Here is a 21,171-nt window from a genome sequence, read left to right as displayed (position 1 = left end):
TTTCCAGCCATGGTGCTAGCTCTCAACTTGAACTTCTGTTACGCGATAATACCACCCGGGTGCCCCCTTCCACCCAGGCCTACAAGTCGTTCTATCTCATCACCAAAATAGGTCAGTCGACCCCGCGTAACAACGGGCAGTTTTGGTATTTCGAGGAGCAATTGAAGAAGTTCTTCGAAACAATCGAGGAGAGAAAGATTGTTTGGCCCAAAACGCAGACAACCCTTCTCATCTTCAAAACTAAATTCACTCACTCTCACTTTCACTCTCACTTTCACTCTCACTCTCACTCTCGCTTGTTATGGTATTTGGGTATATAACTGCTATAAAACCAGATATATTACCTTCTCTCTTCTTCCTCTCTCCAAATCTCAGCATCCAGGGAACCTCGCTCATCATACCAAAAACTCCGGGATCTACATCCATGGATCTCTTCAACACGCAATTAATGCAGTGGGAAGTTATAAGGATTTACTCACCAACTCTCTCGCATCGGTTTAGCGTTTTTCTTGAAGATAAAAGCTACGCACCACAGTCTATGATGCAACATCGGCAATAGACGCTAAAGCGTTTGCAAACTTTCTCGTGGGAGAGGATCAACAAACGGGCTGGCTGCCAGTCATGCTGATCTATCTGTTCTCTTTCACACCCGATATATAACCGATTCAACCAAAGATGCCTGGCACCTGATACACCACCTTACATTTTACTAGCGGGACTTTCACGTTGAACGACATTCTGGGAAGAATAAGGACACCCATTGCCCCGGCCCGAGTTACATCAAGAAAATACCATGGGAAATCTGCATATAAAACCCTTCAGCACTGTCGACGATGCTGAGCCCTCTATTCAATTTTTGCCAACCGCCAACAATGATGAATTTAGTGAGGCCGCCTTTGTCCAGAGCAACTTTGACACTGTTGTGCTAGCTCAGATTACGCTATTGCTCAGTCAAATTCAGCGAGGCTGCCTTTGGTCCACCGCAGTGATGGCCTGTCGCTGTGGTCATTCAAAGTGAAAATGTTTGATCCTTTGGCTGTAGCACTTTCAGTGCTCAACTTCAACTGCTGGTGCCCCCATCCATCACGGCGTATAAGTCGCTCCATTTCATCACTGAAACTGGTTAGTCAACTCAGCGCAAAAGCGGCCGGGAGGATGAGGGCACCCCCTGCCCTGGCTCCAAGCGGGCCAAGAATGAAAGCACCAAGGAAAAGGTGGATAATAAGCCCTCAGGTTCTACCAAGACCCGAGTTAGCATTAATCTTCCCAAGGTGTGGGCTGATTTGGGTCCCGAGGATAAATACCTCTGGGACCTAAAGCAGGTCCTGCACATGAAGTGGGTGGTTGTTGTTCCGGCATGGAACAGCCGATTCGGACTCTCCTTCCTGGAGAAGTCCTCGAGCTGCTGGATAGACCGCCTCAAGCGGGTCTATCGCGCTGCTCAGGAGGCTCTGGTCTGAGGGTCTGAGTCGGCTGTCCCATCTGGCAAATGTATTCATGTATAATATTTTGTATAAATTAAACTTTTCTTAACTTGGCTTGAGATATACATTTCTTACTATAAATGCCGTAGGTTCCATGTATCAAGGTACCTGGATAGGTATGGTGGAACATCATGACCCTGATGATCTTAGTTTATTAACCTTGAAAGGAATATTTAGCCAGAAACCCTGAATATAATGTGATTGATGAATGCGTAGGAACTATTCCAAGGTTTGCCTTCCAAAAAGTCTACCTAGGTATTGGGGTCCTTCTTCCTTTCAGGGATCTTCAAAGGTTCTATTCAAGACTTATTGATGGGTTTACTAGTATGGTGGCTTAGATTCTGATAATTTTAGAGGTTTGATCTACTACCCGGGCATTTTACCTGACTGGAGGTAACTTGGTGTAAACCACTGGAGACAGATTTATATCATCTATGGGTGGATATCTAATATACATTCAAGGTTCCAAGGTTAGAGGCGAGAGAGCTTTAGGGCTAGGGACTTCTATAATCTACCTAGGTACCTAAGCAGTCTACGGCATTTACAATAAGAAGTGTATACCTCAAGCCAAATTAAAAAAGTTATTTATACAAATATTATACATGAACACATAGCCCGGATGGAGCAGCCGACTCAGACCCTCAGACCAGAGTCTCCTGAGCAGCGCGGTAGACCCGCTTGAGGCGGTCTATCCGACAACTCAGAGACTTCTCCAGGAAGGAGAGTCCGAATCGGCTGTTCCATGCCGGAACAACAACCACCCACTTCAGGTGCAGGACCTGCTTTAGGTCCCAGAGGTATTTATCCTCGGGACCCAAATCAGCCCACACCTTGGGCAGCTTAATGCTTACTCGGGTTTTGGTAGAACCCGAGGGTTTTTTATCCACCTTTTCCTTGGTGCTTTCATTCTTGGCCCGCTTGGGGCCAGGGCAGGGGGTGCCCTCATCCTCCCGGCCGCGCTTGCGCGGAGTCGACTGACCCGTTTCAGTGATGAAACGGAGCGACTTATATGCCGGGGTGGATGGGGGCACCCGCAGTTGAAGTTGATTTGTGCTTGAACTGAAAGTGCTGGGGCCATCAACGGCTTCAACAGCCATGGTGTTGAATCGGGCATTGTCGGTAGTGAGATCATCACGAGCAGAGTTATAGTTGTAGCCAGCCGAGGCGTCAAATTCAGGACCAAAAAAAGCCTCACCGGACTCATCGCTGTCGGTGGTAGTGACAGGAGTGTCAGAATGATCAAAGTTGGCAGATATAATACTGTCAGAATTATCTGAGTTGGCAGTGACAATAGTGTCAGAATTATCGAAGTTGGCAGTGACGGTAGCGTCAGAACCTTCTAAGCTGGTAGTGAAAGTAGTGTCGGAATAATCGGAGTTGGCAACGGCGTTGAAGTCAGCGCAATTGGAGGCAAGCTTGCTGCAAGCGATGCTGTCGGCGGTGACAGCAGTGTTAAAGTTGATACGGAGAATAGAGTCGCGGTCGTTCAACCCATAGGCATCAAGATTAAAGTCCTTATCCGCGTCAGCATCAAGGAGATTGTATTCGCCAATGTTGCTATCATCGCTAGCAACCATGAAGATCTGGCGAGGGTCGATGCAGCCAGCATCATTACGGGCAGCAAAATTGTCGGCAGCAGCATTGTTGGCAGATTGCTCATAATTGAAAATAGATAGTTTGAACTCATCACTGTCAATGGCTGCAAACAAGCCTTCGAAGGCGTTGGTAGGCAGATCATCAAAGCTGGGGTCGGCAAATCCGGGGTCAGCGATGCTGGTACCAGCGACCGGAGAGTCAAAGGCAAGGAAGTTAAGGTTGCCCATCCTGAAAAACCGAGAAAATCAGACCGAAGTCAAAGTGGTTTAGATGATTACTTGGTTCGAAGTGAATGAGTTCGAAGAAAGAAGGCAAAAGAGAGGATGAAGAGGAAAATAGGAAGACGAGGAGGGAGAACAGAAGTAGTTTTGTTGAATTTAAAAAACAAAGTGTGGAGTCTTCACGTCTTCACGTCCTAAATTCGAAGGCGATACAAGCCGCCAGTGGTTGACGCGCTTGACGTGACGAGCTACTATCACGTTTATCTGATAGACATGTAAAGGATCTTTCATATCTTCTCAATCGGAGCCCATTTCTTCGCAGACCATCCAATGAATTATCTAGATACTCCTATATGACTGAAAAACTCATCTTATAGTAGCAATTATATGGTGCTGGATTAAGCTAGACCCTGAAAATCTTGAAGAATCATGAACCCTAAAGCTTATTTACGCTCCCATACTTCCCTAGCCGTTAATTTAAGCCACCAGAAGGTCATATATAGGCAAATTTTATATTTGAGCTTAAATGATTCTCAGGTACATATTTAGCTATAGGCTGGCAAAAGTTCAATGCTTTCAAGCATGGCTTCATTCGTCAATGGGGTTGCGTTTACCCAGTTATCCCAACTTGAAGCTAAGAATACTGTGACTACAAGCTACAAATTCAGCAAGAGCTACCTGATTATCAGATAGAATTATTAGATGATTTAAATGATAACAGACAGGATGTTCCAAGCATCAATATGTAAGATAATACTCTATAAGAATTCGAGGCTGATCAGAAAAAGATCTCGTTCAATTATTCCATGTTTTGAGCACTGTTTGTTGATCGTACACTGGAAGTAAGAAACCAGTCGTCAAAATAAAAAACCAAACACCTCCACGTGTGGTATTCCTCGATATAAAATACCATATTTTGCCGCATCAATCGCGGACATGTCAAAACCATTGTTCTCAACAAACTCTAATCTGATGCGTCTTTCAGCTCCCAATCAAGAATTAAATGGAAGTACTTTATTTGGAAGTACTTTAACTTATTATGGAACTCAATGGAATGCACCAGCTGAAAACCTCATTGGAGATTTTGAATTGATTTGTTGAGAAGAAGGTGTCTCGTTAAGTCGACTAGGTTTTGAGGCTCAACTTCAGTTGCTAGGTAGTCACGTTATTGTCTCACTGCTGAATCAAGATTAATTGCGTCATCTTGTTTGCTCTCAATTTCAAGTCTCAAAGCTGCAGTAAAGCTCTCATACAGTCTGCAGATATTGATTCCTATTCACTACAAATCTTGATCTTACCCCTCGTCATTACAACAGCTTGACTTGTGCTGAACCTATATTCTGACAGATTCCGTTTCCCCAAGTCTCCCCTCAATAATATACATACATCAGCCGACAGCCGACAGCCAACAAATCCAGTGACCGAGGCAGACCAAACAATTATATTTTTTACAGGACATGGAATCTCGATGGGATCGAGAAAGTCTACCCAAGCATGCTTGCATTGACGCGTTGGAGGTTTAGGTTCAATATTTGCCTCTTGAGTATTTCCTCAGTATACCAATTATCTGTAGGCCCTCTAGTCTCGTGTGTTCACGCAAAATTTGCTCATTATGCCTTCTTCATCCTGTGATATCCTCATTCAAGTCCGTAGATACTTTGACCTCGGGCACCGCTTGGCCGACAGCATACCTCTCATTTTTCAACAAACTGTATTGCTATATAGTCTATTCATGATACCTTGGTATTTCCGAACGCATGGTTTGTATGTAATTTTGCAGATGTGTATCCGGAAGTGATCTCTATCCAAAGTGATTTCTATATCCAGGTAGGAGCTCATCACCTAGGCATCTCGATTCCAAACAAAAATCGAAAGGTCCAAGCAATTCATCACTTCCAATATTTCATATCTGATTTTTATCGCCATAAATTGGCTGAGTCGACTTATTTGCCTTCGCGTTCTGCCGGTGATAATTGTCGTGATAATTGGTCACGTGACGTAAGTTAGGGCTAATTTCTTACTCCCAACGAATCTCATCATCCTTGATAATGCGTACTTTTCACTGCTTTCTGAGCTGAACTTCTTTAAGAAGAGCTACAGCATCAGGATCTAGGAAAATAAATGTCAATCATAAATTTGCAGAATAACTGGCTGAGAAGGGCAATCATTTGAGACAATATGTGCATGTGGAAAATTTCAGCACTTTGAGATGACGCCATCAATAAATCGAGCTCTGTAAACCGTTCATTGCCAACTGGATGATTTGGCAGAGCCCAAAACTTTTGTATGATCTGTTCTTGGCCAAGAGCAAGTAACTGGGTATGTTTCTCCGTCTCTGACTTTCTGAGGATTGATGATCGGTGCAGACCTGCCAATGATTCCGCGCTGTGCTTATATCTCGAGTCGGACACTAGTTTCTCTCCTTAGCATCATCAGGCGGCTTGTCTGAGCTTCACTCACTCTCTTAAGATAGCAGGATATCTGAATTCATTCATTTTCAACTTTCACACCGTGAACACTGAGATTTGCTCCATTCTTCTCCGCGTTTTCCTGACGCCATAACCGTCACTAAGTGGGTCTCATAACGTCCATTGTTGATTATTATACCATGGGCTGACACGTCACCCAAGGCCTGCTGTGTTGACCTTTTTCGTTCTATCTATCGGTTACAAAGCTACTTTTTCAACAGTGATCAATTCCTCAAACGGATGCCGACCTACGAGCTGTCCCTCGGCATCACAAGATCCAACCATAGTCAAAAATATATACACCCTGCGACCCAGCCAGGCGGTTTTCCTTTACCGGGCTCTTCTGGGGAGTCCCGTATTTTAAAACATCTTGAAGACACCTTGATACCTTGGTACTATCGAAGTGAATTGTTGTATCGGAGGAAATGCGCGAGATATTGGAAATAAATAATATGGCTTAGTCCTGTCTTTACAGCTGCCGTAATCACCGTCACCGATTGACTGGGTACTCACTGGTACACACGCTATGTATGTTGGTAGCGTGTTTACTTTGTGTACTAGTGATTCCACTTTTCCCGCACTGGCGGGTGTGGTGATGTGGTTTCTACGTGACCAATGATACAGCTGTAGCTGGTCAGCGATACAACTAAAGATGACTTCGATCGAAAACAATACATCACAAGCTTGAGTGACTTCCAACCTGTTGTCAACACTAACGAATCTCTCTCTTCTGATATATCATCTAGTCGCTACCCCAATTCTTTCCCTCTATTACTGGTGCTTCACCAGACACCAAATATGCTTTCAATCCCTAGGTCATTCCAGCTTTGATCTCTAAGACTCTTTGCAACTTTCTCTCAGCATTAACAGGTGTCGGGTCTTTCGGATTATAAGCCTTATGGCGAAAACATGTTGAGTGCTACTTACAATCATCTTGAGTTCCAACTTCTTGAACTAGCTAACCTCGATATTTTGGTACTTTTAACCTACCTGCCTCCTTCCTACCCACCGGTCCAAACAATAAGACTCTTCTCTGCGATGCCAATACTCTACCAGATCGCAATCTGGCTACAGATGCAAATAGTCTTCAAGATATTTTACATTCTTTTTGCAAATGTATTGCTTTTCTCAAACCTGAATCTAAGAAGGAGAAACCGAAAATTTGAAAGGACCCACTGTTGTCATAGATCATCCTCTATAATACCCGCATACACATTTGATATCTACCAAATTTTACGTACTCTTACCGGCAGCAAATATACGGCGGATATTACAGCGTAGCCGTCGTAATCAAGTCCCAGGACCATGGGTAGAAGAGATTCCAAAGGGTGGCCATTACCGCAACACTCCACCGAGAAGACTCATCACCTACTACAAGGGATACTGTGCATATACCAATAGCTCTGCACCGCAAAAGTATCTTTAAAACTATATCAGTACCATAAAAGCCGAGAACTCGGTACATGTACCCAGGAATGCACTCAAAGCCCAATCAACTAGCATAATGCCGAATAACAGTCGGCAGAACCTATAAGCAGTGATAAATCCAGCAAGAGCCTTTCTTCAGAAGTTATTGATCTGATGCTAATTATAGAATAAGTAAGTCACTAATTTAAAACTGCGAAGACGAGCAGATTGATCCAGGTCCACAGAAGTAGTCCGAACCCATTATCCACTTTTACTGCAGTAAGATCACGTGACTCGAAGACCCTGTCAAATGGAGGTCGACTACCAAGGAATAGTGGATTCTAGTGGGCAAATGAGAACGCAGTATGCGTACCAAAGTGTGTATGTGTATCTATTGTAGAATGGAGGAATCCCATTGTGGGATTCCAATGCTGACTAAAATAGATTAACTATAAATGGAATCGGGCCTTTGACAGACCCTTCATCCTCGACCCCACGCCGACTCTTTTACATCCCTTAAGGATTTTGTACATAGTTTGTGACCTAGCTAGTTCTGAATCTAAGACTAGCTAATACCCTTCACAGATATAGTCAGGTGGAAGGTGATAAGGCTTCTCTTTTTTTGACCAGAGCTCCTCTTCAGTAGTATTTTTTGATACATGTACACTAATATAGTTAAAAACAGCAATAAAGATCTTAATCTCTGCTGATGTCGTTGGTTTCCATGGTCGTGCGTGAGGTCCTCCAGCACCTTAAGTTGCTGCATACTTATTACTATCTAAGAATAGTAATAAGAAGATATGTTGATCAAAAATAACCTGACTAGACCATTTCTGATATAGTGGAGAGATTACTGTTTGCAGCCATCATTATTATGACCAATTCCAGCTGATTCCTGCTTGCATCAAATTGTTCCATTTACATCTTCTTAGCCTGATATTACTTACGTTTGCGTTCTACATCCTATCCTATGTATATGACCCTGAAATCCAGAGATCTTTGGGTCAAGCCAATCTAATTCACCTCATCTTTACCATACCTTTGAGACATTATTTGCCTTCCTTTGCTAGTAGTCTGGCATCGTATTACCCTTTACCATATCGGCCTAATTCAGCCACCCTGACCCACTGATTCCCTAATCCGGAATTGTAACAGGTTGATACCCGATGAAATGCTCAGTCTCTGGAGAGACTGCGCTCCTGGCATCTGTGCGGAGCCGAACGAGCCATAAGAGCATCGGGTCCCCAGGACCCCTTTCCCTCCCTTAGTCAATTCTTCTTGTTTACCAATCGGATCTTTACAGCGTACAAATTCCTGCATTCATCCCGTAACAGTAGCCAATTCTTAAGAGATCCCTCTTCAAGTTGGGTAAAAATATGACGAGAATGGCGTTTTTCAGTAACACTTTCAACACCAGCTAGACGGCGTTGTAAGGTTGTTCGGGACACATCAAAAGACTTAGATGCAGCTAAAACAGAAGGGATTGGCCATTTTCAATAGCTTGAATAGCTCATAAGACCCTTCCCTCCTACTCTACCAATTTTCTTTGCTTTTCAGTGCGAATTGGGGGCATGGTTGAGATTTGAAAGTAGTGTGTTGAAAAACTAGTAAATATTTAGTTGGGGTGCCGCGCAAAGGTGTTGCCCCCGGTAATGGTGAACCACATTAAGAACAACCCAACCTGTAGATAGACTTTCCTTCCACATCTTTGTATTCTCAGTTACAATTGGACCAACTACTTTGTTTGAGTCTTCATTTCCATTCATCGTAGTTTGACCGTGACATCTGGCAGAATTCTATGGGTTCTAGAATAACTATTAATCTGGGGTTTCAGGCAGAAATCAGGTAGGGAGGGGTCACTAAGGGGGGAGTCCGTTTAACAGTTCCCTATTCAAAATAGACTGTCTACCTGACCTGTTCAGCGAGTGTCAAGGGTTGGCTTTCCGATGAAAGCTACTCAATGTCCTATGCATGGTCGATACTATGGCGGGGTAATTTGCGCTTGAGTGCCTCTGGGAATGTCGCTTATTGGCCAGAATGGGCTTGATTTAGGCAAAGGAGACACGTAAGACCTCAGCCCTCTCCCCCAGATTCAACGAATCTCTCGCACAGCAGCTCTATAATGTCCTCATTATTCAAGGCAGGGAAACGACGCTCAAAGCCTGAGGATATGTACCTAGGCAAAATTGTCCATAAAGCTGGTCCACTGAAGGCTGAGATTCGTCTGGCACAGGCTGTCTCCGAGTTTGAAGCAGACCTCTCCACAGATCAAAAAGTCGACTTAACATCTTATAAATTCCAGCTCACCAAGACTCCGCCAACAATGCACGATGTTATGCGACTCACCGCTCACATCGATCGCCAAACATCTAGGAAAATAAACGGTGGCCGATGCTTTGGACCTCGTTTGACCAATATACTGCAGTCCATCCAGCAGTTCGCAGCCCTCGGAGACATTATAATCGGCGGCTCGCAGAGTCTTATAGCATGTGGCGTCTGGTCAATTGCGCGGTTTGCGTTGATGGTCAGCTTTTCTCTTCGTGCTTCCTTTTCACTTAGCTGACATCATAAAAGGCAGTTGTGAACTTTTCGTCTCAACTTGAAAAGTTATCTAGTCTATTCATGATTGCTGGTCGCTCGGCGCCACGTTACGACAGATTAGCGCTATTGTATCCCCGGTCCCAGGCGCTACAGTCGCACCTATCAGAGTACTTCATTGTCATCGTTCAGCTCTGTCACCATGTCTTAAAGTTCATGAAGAAGCCAGCCCTAGGGCAAATGGTATCGGATTTTGTCAGCTTCGAAGTACAAAGCTTTCAATCAGAGCTTGAGCAATGGGCAAGCTCTATCAAAGAAGAAGTGTATGTGCTCAATATTGAGGAGCAAGGTACACGCTTCAAGACATTGATGCTCCATTCTAAATCTGAAGATAACCGTCAAAGACTCGAGAAACGCGTCCACGTGCTTGATACTTGCTCCACATACGATCACCAGATGACATGGAAGCAGATCCGAAAGCTAGGCAATGCATCCTTTGTTCAACAGACTTCTGAGTACACGGCTTGGAAGGATAGCACGGGTTCTACATCCTTGATATGTATAGGAAAGCTGGGATCTGGCAAATCGGTTTTACTAGCCAACATTGTTGATGATCTCAACCTTCATATAAATGGAGCTAGACATCCTGTGGCCTACTTCTTTTGTCAACACGATCTCCTCGAAAGCCTTAAGGCAGAGACGATTATCAAGTCTCTGGCACGACAACTGTTGCATATCTTAGATGATCTCTCTAAAGCAGACGACATTCTCGATGGGACCAGCCCGTATTATGATTCTGAGACGATACTTTGCCTGCTCGAACATGTCTTGCCGTCTAGCTTCAAGGCATATTTTGTCTTAGACGGCTTAGACGCGTGTGATCCTTATCAGAAAAAGGAGTTAATTAAGAACATTAGAAGGCTCCAGTATAGCTTTACACTGCATCTCTGTGTGTCTCTCAGACTGGAAGCTGGTAATATCACTCATGAAAGCATAGAACAATTTTCTAATCATAGTATCGTGACAATTCCTGAAGGGAATCCCGATATTGAGGCTTTTATCAGCACTGAATTGGAATCGCGTATTGAATCTGGAGATCTGGCAATAACAGACCCTACTGTGATAATTGAGATCCAAGACGCTTTAATGAACGGGGCCCAGGGAATGTTTCTCTGGGTATATCTTCAGATCGAATCTTTATGCACCGCCAAGACTGATGAAGCTATTCGCCAAACTCTAGCCGAACTACCAAGAAATCTCCCAGAAACATTTTCTCACATCCTGAAAAGATGTGCAAAGTTAGGAGAGACGTATCAGACGCGCATATTGGAACTCATCACCGTTGCCTACCGACCCTTGAAAGCGAAAGAACTTCAAGAAGCCTTGAGCGTAGTTCCCGGAGAAACAGAGTGGAACTCTGCTCGGCAGCTCAGCGATGTATATTCTGCGCTGGCCTGTTGTGGAAGCCTTATCATAGTTGATGAAGAAGATCTTACTGTTAGGTCAATTCATCATAGCGTGAGGCAGTTTCTACTTAGTGGATCTTATATTTGCGCCGACACCGGCGCTATCTTTACAGAAGAAAATGCGTTCAGGATAATGGCAAGTATCATAATCACTTATATGAACTACGGTATTTTCGAGACTCAAGTGTCCAGTACTGTACTACCACAGGTAAATGGTGAAGCTATGCCATCTAAGATCATTCGGTCAATGAATCATGTTCCAAACCAAGCTCGCAATCTTGCGATTCAATTGTTAAGGTCGAAGAGAGAGCCAAAATTTGATTTGACAAAAGCTCTTGAACAGGCGAAAAGTCGATTCAACTCCCCTGATGTATATCAGTTCCAACTTCGCTTCTACGCAACAAGATACTGGCGACGGCATATTGGCTTTATCTCAGCACTGGATGATCCTGCCCAGTACGCACTACTACTTCGTCTATTTCAGCGAGGTATATTTGATATTGGTGCTAGAGGCGATGGCGATCATACTTTGGTACTTTGGGCAGTGAACAACGGAGACGAGGCTGTCTTCAAAATGCTCATTGAGAAGAACAGTGACCTGGTGAACGAAAGCAACCCAGATATACTGTACCTGGCAGCAGAAAACGGATGTGACCGCATTTTTCAACTGATTCTCAAGCACCTGCCATTCCGATTCTCGTGGTATATGCAAGAGGCTTTATTCCGGGCAGCAAAGAGAGGTCACGCAGCAATTGTTAGGGCACTTTTCGAGAAAGCTCCCACCCTCAACAGTGAACAAGCGTTATTTGAGGCAGCAGAGAGTGGAAAATTCGAAATTGTTGAGCTACTCATCGAAAACGGCACCAACCTTGAGAGCCAAGACAAATATGGAAGGACACCACTGCTTCTAGCAGCAAAGAATGGGGATTTGGAACTTGTTCAGCTACTCATCGAAAAAGGCGCCAACCTTGAGAGCCAAGACGAAGATAGAAGGACACCACTGCTTCTAGCAGCAGAGAATGGGAATTTGGAACTTGTTCAGCTACTCATCGAAAAAGGCGCCAACTTTGAGATCCAAAACAAATATGGAAGGACGCCACTACTTCTAGCAGCAAAGAATGGGAATTTGGAACTTGTTCAGCTACTCATCGAAAACGGGGCCAACCTTGAGAACCAATATTATTTTATGCTTACCCTCGCAGCAAAGAATAGACACTTAGCAGTTATTCAGCTACTCATCGAAAGGAGCGGCGGAATTGAAGGACGAGACACATCCGGCAAGACACTACTGCTTCTAGCAGCAAAGAATGGGAATTTGAACCTTATTCAGCTACTCATCGAAAAAGGCGCCAACCTTGAGAGCCAAGATAAATATGGAAGGACACCACTGCTTCTAGCAGCAGAGAATGGGAATTTGGAACTTGTTCAGCTACTCATCGAAAAGAACGCCAACCTTGAGAGCCAAGACAAAGATGGAAGGACACCACTGCTTCTAGCAGCAGAGAATGGGAATTTGGAACTTGTTCAGCTACTCATCAAAAAAGACGCCAACCTTGAGAGCCAAGACAAATATGGAAGGACACCACTGCTTCTAGCAGCACAAGATGGGAATTTGGAACTTTTTCAGCTACTCATTAAAAAAGGCGCCAAGCTTGAGATCCAAGACAAATATAGAAGGACACCACTACTTCTAGCAGCAGAAAATGGGAATTTGGAACTTGTTCAGCTACTCATTGAAAAAGACGACAACCTTGAGATCCAAGACAAATATGGAAGGACACCACTGCTTCTAGCAGCAGAGAATGGGAATTTGGAACTTGTTCAGCTACTCATCGAAAACGGGGCCAACCTTAAGAACCAATATTATTTTATGCTTACCCTCGCTGTAAAGAATAGGCACTTAGCAGTTGTTCAGCTACTCATCGAAAAGGACGCCAAGCTTGAGAGCCAAGACGAAGATAGAAGGACACCACTGCTTCTAGCAGCAGAGAATGGGAATTTGGAGCTTATTCAGCTACTCATCGAAAAAGGCGCCAACCTTGAGATCCAAGACGAATATGGGAATTTGGAACTTGCTCAGCTGCTCATCAGCAATGGGGCCAACCTTAAGAGACCGCATCTATATACCACAACAGCATTGCTACTAGCAGCAAAGAATGGGAATTTAGAACTTGTTCAGCTACTCATCAAAAAAGGCACCAAAATTGAGATCCAAGACGAATATGGAAGGACACCACTACTCCTAGCAGCAAAGAATGGGAATTTGGAACTTGTTCAGCTACTCATCGAAAAAGGCGCCAAAATTGAGATCCAAGACAAATATGGAAGGACACCACTGCTCCTAGCAGCAGAGAATAGGAATTTGGAACTTGTTCAGCTACTCATCAAAAACGGCGCCAACCTTGAGATCCAAGACGAAGATAGAAGGACACTACTGCTTCTAGCAGCACAGAATGGGAATTTGGAACTTGTTCAGCTACTCATCGAAAAAGGCGCCAACCTAGAGAGCCAAGACGAATATGGAAGAACACCACTGCTTCTAGCAGCACAAGATGGGAATTTGGAACTTGCTCAGCTACTCATCGAAAAAGACGCCAACCTTGAGATCCAAGACAAATATGGAAGGACACCACTGCTCCTAGCAGCAGAGAATGGGAATTTGGAACTTGTTCAGCTGCTCATCAAAAAAGGCGCCAACCTTAAGAACCAATATTATTTTATGCTTACCCTCGCAGCAAGGAATAGGCACTTCGCAGTTGTTCAGCTACTTATCGAAAGGAGCGGTGGAATTGAGAGACGGGATATATCCGGCAAGATACTACTACTTCTAGTAGCAAAGAATGGGAATTTGGAACTTTTTCAGCTACTCATCGAAAAAGGCGCCAACCTTGAGAGCCAAGACGAAAATGGAAGGACACCACTGCTCCTAGCAGCAAAGAATGGGAATTTGGAACTTGTTCAGCTACTCATCGAAAAAGGCGCTAACCTTGAGAGCCAAGACGAAAATGGAAGGACACCACTGCTTCTAGCAGCAAAGAATGGGAATTTGAAACTTGTTCAGCTACTTATCGAAAACGGCGCCAACCTTGAGAGCCAAGACAAAGATGGAAGGACACCACTGCTCCTATCAGCAGAGAGTGGAAAGTTCGAAATTGTTGAGCTACTCATCGAAAATGGCACCAACCTTGAGAGCCAAGAGAAATATGGAAGGACACCACTGCTTCTAGCAGCAAAGAATGGGGATTTGGAACTTGTTCAGCTACTCATTGAAAAAGGGGCCAACCTTGAGAGCCAAGACGAATATGGAAGAACACCACTGCTTCTAGCAGCACAAGATGGGAATTTGGAACTTGCTCAGCTACTCATCGAAAACGGGGCCAACCTTGAGGGACCGAATGTATTTGGCACAACAGCACTAGAATTAGCAGCTGACAGTGGGCACTCGGCAGTTGCTGAGCTGTTCATCGAAAAAGGCGCCGACAGCCTCGATATATTTGGCTAGATAGCGTTATTGGTAGGAAATGGTCCCTCTAAGTAGTTATTCCGAAAAGGGGCTGTTGTCTTCTAGCTGAAATATCCCTTCTTTTAGCGGTTCTCTTCCTATATATTAAGGGTCAACTTAAGTTGACTCCCCCTTCTAGTATATTGACTCCCCCCTGCGTACAAATTCAGGCATCTATTTTTTTGCCAATATTTCTGCCAGTTCTATGGAATAACTATTTAGCCGAAAAACTGGCCAGTTTTCCGGTCGCATTTTAAACTCAACTCCCTTCCCTCCTTTACAGTGGGGTCTGATAAAAATTCGGACGGAGTACTTCGGCCCTACAATTCCTTTTCTGGTGAAGCTGTATAAAAGAGAAACATAACTTGATAGTACGTCTGCCAGACACTTGATGCTTTCTACCGGGGCGGCTGAGAAAGATCTTGGAGAGATAACCTCTTGAGATGATTCTATAACTACCGTATTTGGCACACTTAGTGTGCAACACATCTCAGCACATAGCAGCATTTTTGATAGCGGCAAAAACGTGAAGTGACGAAGCACATGCCGAGCTTGTTATCATATTTATACTACCATAGTACGTTTTCCCGGAACTTAATCCAACCCTAGAACCGACGCTAGACCATGAATAGTTAGATCCCGATCTTCACCGCCGGGTACTTTATATACGTATTATGCCACCAATAATTATCAGGTCTCACTAAAATGGTCGTTCATTCGAGGAACCTTACTACTCTTACACAATTAATTTACGGAAACTAACGCCTTATATCCTTTGGAACGCTTAGTTACAAGACCAATCAATCACCCATACCTCTAAAAGTTGATACTGATCGATCACGTGATGGAAATGAGATGTCAAATGGAGGTCTGACTACCAAAGGAATAGTGGATTCTAGTATGCGTATGTGTGTATGTGTATGGTGGGATTCCAATGCTGACTAAAAATAGACTAACTGTAAATGGAATCGGGCCTTTGACATGAAATTTCGTGTGCTTGACCCTGACCCTGAGCGCCCTCATAAAAGCGGCGGCACCTAGGAAGACCCATCCAGTATGGAAAATAAGGCACATGGAGTTTACCTAGGTACCTGTTAGGTATCTCAATGGTGGCAGAATCTAGCCCAGGGGCATAGCAGTCCCGAAAAGCTCACGTAATACAGTAAACAGGACATAGTAACTTGTAAGTGAGAACCTCCATTGAATGGCATATGCCTAGGTGTTAATGAATATCAACTTATTAACAAGAGACTCCGTAAACGAGAAAAGTAGTACTACTGACTTTGTATGTATTCAGGCTAATGAGGGGTTAAGTTCAAGAGAGCAGCACTAGAAACCCATCAAGGGAAAGATCAACGGTCTAAGCTGTACAAAAGCACAATTTGGCAGTAGCATGCGAATTAATATCACTATTTTTAGCCAATTGACGATATTCTTGTACGTATCTAGAATTGTGTATGTACTCAGTACTCCAAGAGACTATGCGGGCCTATTGTTGGCTGTGAAACATGCCTGCCTTAGAGCAAGGAGACCATTCAAAGTTTCCTTCTTGTGCATATTTTGTACGGGATATGCCATGTGACAATCCACTCTTCCTACCAAATGGTTCAACTTCGAGTATTGGGTCTTTTTTGTGCAGCAGTGTTGCCTGACAATGCAGCCTCCGGGTAATTAGAGTAATTCATGCTATCTACACCATTACATATAACAGTTGAGACATCGGGCTCAAAGGGCTTGAGCTAGGACCCATCTACCTATCAATACGCTCTATACCACAAATCCAGCCTTGAATAGTAGCGAAGACGTGCATTTTCCGTCAAAACTCTGCTTGAAAGTACGTGGCATGCCATGATTGACCAATTGAATAGTCAAATATATATCAGTCGACGCTAAGGGCCCTCAAGATAAGCTGAACAAGTCAAAATCGGATGCGTAGTTCGTTGATGCAAGGGATTGATTGGTCATAGTTTCAAGTATAGACCAGTGTGAGGTCATTCCGAGTCTTCCGCCAAGCAAGAGCAAGGTAGACCCATGAATTCCAGGGTTTTGGAAGCTAAATGGCGATCTTGATTAGCAGTATCACACAGTAAGATGAAAATGATAAAAAGGCGTTGATACCCCGCATTGACCTGCGCATTTCCCGTTGGAATCCATTCTACCAAGTATCAGGAGTTGACCCGTCATGTCTACCCTCACTGCGAGACGCGCCTCGGTAGATACTACCAATCGTCCTGATGAGTGGATGATTGAACAGGGTATGGCAGGTCACAAGCTGCCTATCCTTGATCAGAGCGGAAAGGGAACAGTGCATATATACCCCGCGGGGCCCACAAAGATTGTTCAAGATCAAGCGGCGATTCGGTCGGTCGGTGATCGTGCAAAGCTGTTTGCTCGAGAGCGAAAAGGTTGGAAAGGGTGAGGGTTCATCCCTTTCGCCATTACTGTGATTTAATTATTCGGCTAACCAAAGCAGCTATGTCGAATGGGAAAATTACCCCGAGAAAAAGAAAAAGGCACACAAGATCCTCACTTCTCAGAGCTTCCCGGAATGTCCCGACTATCAGTTTGGTCCAATTCCAGGAACCAACCCTGTGTTGACAGGCGATGACTTCAAAGCGTGGCACGCAGCCATAGGTGGCGAGCTGGCCGATGCAGCGGACGACTCGTGGAGGATAGTTTTGGAGGAAAAACACCCAGATATGCTTCACCTTCTCCAGTTCCCATATAACGGCGAGCCTCCTAAGCGACTCGTTACCTCAAAGGCAATCACACCAAACCCACTCCATTTCGTGCGGAACCACGGCGGGATTCCCATCATCGACAAGGATAACTGGGATTTATCCCTCGATGGACTGGTGAAAACCCCGAAGAAATACAACCTGGATGATATCATGGATGAAAGCCGATTCCCTCGGATGGAAAGAACTGTGACGATCCAGTGCTCTGGTACCCGTCGCATTGAACAAATTAGTCTGTACGGCGGACAGGGTGACGAGGTCCCACAGGCGCCTTGGGCAGAAGGTGCCATCAGTACAGCTCGCTATGTGGGTATCAGTCTGAAGAAGTTGATCAAAGACTGTGGAGGTCTGATCGAACCGGCTAAGCACCTTGAGCTCTACGGCGCAGAGACATATGTCAAGGACTTGGAGGTCGGCAACTATGTTGTCAGCGTTCCGTGGTCCAAGGTGAAAGCCAACGAGGTAATCCTAGCCTGGGAAATGAACGGCGAGCCACTACCCAAGATCCACGGATACCCTCTACGGGTCGTCGTGTTAGGGTATATTGGTGCGCGAAGTGTCAAGTGGCTGTACCGCATCAAGGCAATCGAAAATCCTTCCATGGCCCCGGTGCAGAGCAAGGAGTATCTATATTTTAACCAGCAAATTGGAAAGTACAACCTCCGTCCAACGGACGGTATCCAGATTCAGGAAATGCCTGTCAGCTCAGCCATCATGTCACCCTGGACCAAGCAAGCCGTTATCCACAACGGCTCAATCAAATGCCAAGGATGGGCTTACTCCGGCGGAGGTCGCTGGCCAGAACGCGTCGAATTATCAGCGGATGGTGGATTCTCGTGGTATGCAGTGCCGGAAGAGAATCTGTCCAAAAAGGGTCAGTGGGTGTGGCGAACATGGGAGATTGATCTACCATGCGATGTGGAAGGATGGATCGAGATAGTCTGCCGCTGCTGGGATAACTCACTCAACACTCAACCTCTCAATATCCGCGCGGCCTGGAACTGGGGTCTACATGTGACATCTTCGGCGCATCGCATCAAGGTCTACAGCATCAACAAAAGCCACGAACTAACGAGAAAGCGTATCGAGAAGTTTGAGAAGATGGGCATTCCTCTTGGCCCTGTTACACGCTATGACGCAGTTTCAAGCCAGACTGACGAGGAGTACGCTCAGTATTGGAAGACGCACGATCCTCGCGATGTGGATGAGTGATATATTAGCATGTGCCGATAGCTTAAATTTAATCCCACTGACTCAGTAAGCGAAAACGGATATACCATCTTGCCTGACCTTCCTGAAACGGAATAGATCGATATATGGCACAGGCCACGAGGTTAATCTGGCCCCTCATCTTTACTCATCACCCCTGACTAAGAGCTGCATATAGCCACGTTTTCTGGGATTCAAATAATGAGATCGGATTTATCGTATCCACGGATTGGCTGCTGTCTTCAGGCCCCCAAATCCTGAGAGATTTATACATGTCTACGGCAGTTGAGTAAAGGAGCACGCTTGATCCTGCTCATCTATATTCCACTTTCCACGAGGGCAATCCTTCACCATCACCCCGCATTCCTCCTAATTTTGTTATACGGACTGATATGTGATCTGGCTGGCTATACGACGTTGAAGCTGTATGATATCAGAAAGTAAGACTAGTCCAGAGCTGAGAAAGGTAGGGCTAGCATGATGTCATGGGTCTTACAATATGCCGATCTCGCAACCCGTGTAAAATAAGACTATGTCAGAGATCTTCATCTGTGGGGTTATTCATTTGAAGGTATCAGTTCATAAGCTAAGACTTCATACTTACATGGCACTCATATGACAATAAAAGAAATAAAAAATTGGTATCATTAACGAAAGTAGAGAAAAGTAATAGCCTAGACTGGCAACGTAACTCCGTATCATCCCTCGGACGGAAAGGAAGATGTACGATCAATAGTCCACTCCAACTCCCGTTCCACCCGAATAAACATAGGGCCTAGGTATTCCTCGAGCTCTTTGCCAGCCCTCCTTGAGCGAACCACGTGTGCAACGGTCGAAGTCAGCCCAATTTTATCATTGTTAGTCGGGTAATCGTCAGGTTTGGCCTCAAACGAGCTTTGAGAGGCTATATTCTTGCTGTGAGTGCTGTGGTTGCTGTGGCGGCTTGCATTGGCTCGATTCCTCAAATCGTGCATCGAGGTTGATCTGCGGAATGTCTTTGAGGTATTTTTGAAGAACATCAAGTGCTCTGCTTTCATGGCTGATCGAATGACAGGCTTCAGGGTTGGTAGAGAGGCGCAGATGATGCCGACGCAGGGTTCTACGGTTGACCAAACGTAGACTTGACTTATTGTCCAGGTGATGTCGGTTTCGTCTTTGAGAAATGTGAGGTAATGGATGCGGACAATACTTGCAATGCAGACACTGAACGAATGTTAGCAACGGCCAAAGAACATCAGATCAAAAGAGTACTCACAAGACACCTAACAGCAGAACCATGCTGATACTGATTTTCTGAGTGATTCGTACATCCAAGCCCCAAACAGTCGGCACTGGGACGAAAAGAATGAATACATCGGTAACAACGTTTCCTGCCGCGTTGCCGATATAGTAGTTGTAGAAATTATAGCGCCATGTACCATCAGTGCTAATAGTTGAGTTCCAGAAGTATGAGACGGGAGCCGGACAGCAGAGAATGGCAACCAGACTGCCGAATGCCCATATAGTGGTTGCTATAACACCAGCCCAGTTCCAATAGTTCATTCCAAAGACACGGCGGTAGAAGGCGAGAATAGAGAGCTTGATAACGAATAGTTCCAAAAGATATACGATCAAGGATGCGTAAAGAATCTGTCGCATTTTAACCATGCCGCCGATTGTCGACAGCCAGATATGTTTTCCCATTCCATAATTGCCAGCTGTAGCTATGTGAGCGTGGAATTTGTGATCGCAAGTGTTGTGGGAACATACCAACTAGGGCCGAAGCCAGAATGGCGATAAGTGGGACCTGCTAGCAGTCAGCATGAAGTCAATAACAAAGGATGTAGAATAACAAACCAGTGCAAAGGCGATGATCCAGTCATCGATCTTCAAGTTAGGCTTTAAACTGCGAAACTTGACAATGAAGCGAAAGAGAATGATTATCACAGCAACCCCACAAAGACTGACAACAGTCGCATTGTCCTTAGTAGTGCGCGACTCGGTCAAGTCTACATCAGAGGGTGCAGCCCCTATTAGTAACGTGATACTCTCAGCGTTAAGCTCTGTGAGGTTCATGGCAGCGATTCAGCAAAGACCTTGATGAAGAATTTTACAGTGAGGCCATATAGATAATAATCAAGAATCCAAGCTTGTCATGAACTCGAAACAGGGTTAAGCCTGCCCCTAAATGCCATAGGTCTCTCATGCAGCCTTGGGGCGACCCATTTCCTGAGAAGATTAATGGATTCTGGCCCCATTCTCTTCAAGCCAAAAATCGTAATCGATCCCATCCTTTCAACTTTTTAGAGGTTAGTGTGTTATTAGTACGGGGGGGGGCTAAAGTACATACACTCAATTGGATGATTGTGATTGGTTGTAGATGAAAATTAAAGCCCAAATCCCGCAGGAATCCACGTGGGCCAATTCGCCTCGTGCTTGATTTGCTTTCATATTTTCGATTGGACGTAGCTTAGGGTGAAAGTTTTCTCTGCAAAAACATCAAAACATCATGATGATCCAAAATGTCAGAAATTGTGAAAATTTGAGAAAATTCGACTTATAA

At 44.7% G+C, this 21,171-nt stretch overlaps 5 protein-coding genes across 5 annotated transcripts; 3 read left to right on the top strand and 2 right to left on the bottom strand.

The window, feature by feature from the left end:
- Positions 1-872: 872 nt before the first annotated feature.
- N7495_008997 (uncharacterized protein) lies at positions 873-1,460 on the top strand (the record flags this gene model as incomplete). The annotated part of the gene is made up of 2 exons (XM_057211648.1): positions 873-884; positions 1,128-1,460. The coding sequence occupies 2 exons, from the start codon at positions 873-875 to the stop codon at positions 1,458-1,460; spliced, it is 345 nt and encodes a 114-aa protein (XP_057061191.1).
- Positions 1,461-2,125: 665 nt separating this feature from the next.
- On the bottom strand, positions 2,126-3,307 carry N7495_008996 (uncharacterized protein; the record flags this gene model as incomplete). Its single annotated transcript, XM_057211647.1, has 1 exon — positions 2,126-3,307. One exon carries the CDS (start codon positions 3,305-3,307, stop codon positions 2,126-2,128), a length of 1,182 nt encoding a protein of 393 aa, XP_057061190.1.
- A 5,991-nt stretch (positions 3,308-9,298) lies between these two features.
- N7495_008995 (uncharacterized protein) lies at positions 9,299-14,682 on the top strand (the record flags this gene model as incomplete). Its single annotated transcript, XM_057211646.1, has 2 exons — positions 9,299-9,700; positions 9,751-14,682. The coding sequence occupies 2 exons, from the start codon at positions 9,299-9,301 to the stop codon at positions 14,680-14,682; spliced, it is 5,334 nt and encodes a 1,777-aa protein (XP_057061189.1).
- Positions 14,683-16,864: 2,182 nt separating this feature from the next.
- On the top strand, positions 16,865-18,632 carry N7495_008994 (sulfite oxidase; the record flags this gene model as incomplete). The annotated part of the gene is made up of 2 exons (XM_057211645.1): positions 16,865-17,097; positions 17,156-18,632. The coding sequence occupies 2 exons, from the start codon at positions 16,865-16,867 to the stop codon at positions 18,630-18,632; spliced, it is 1,710 nt and encodes a 569-aa protein (XP_057061188.1).
- Positions 18,633-19,327: 695 nt separating this feature from the next.
- N7495_008993 (uncharacterized protein) lies at positions 19,328-20,684 on the bottom strand (the record flags this gene model as incomplete). Its single annotated transcript, XM_057211644.1, has 4 exons — positions 19,328-19,832; positions 19,885-20,326; positions 20,379-20,415; positions 20,466-20,684. The coding sequence occupies 4 exons, from the start codon at positions 20,682-20,684 to the stop codon at positions 19,328-19,330; spliced, it is 1,203 nt and encodes a 400-aa protein (XP_057061187.1).
- Between the last annotated feature and the right edge of the window lie 487 nt (positions 20,685-21,171).

The sequence above is a fragment of the Penicillium taxi genome, assembly GCF_028828555.1.
Source record: "Penicillium taxi strain IBT 34144 chromosome Unknown utg000005l_segment0_segment0, whole genome shotgun sequence".
NCBI lineage: Eukaryota > Fungi > Ascomycota > Eurotiomycetes > Eurotiales > Aspergillaceae > Penicillium > Penicillium taxi.
Note: the sequence above shows the minus strand (reverse complement) of the source record. Positions and strands in the feature narration are given on the sequence as shown.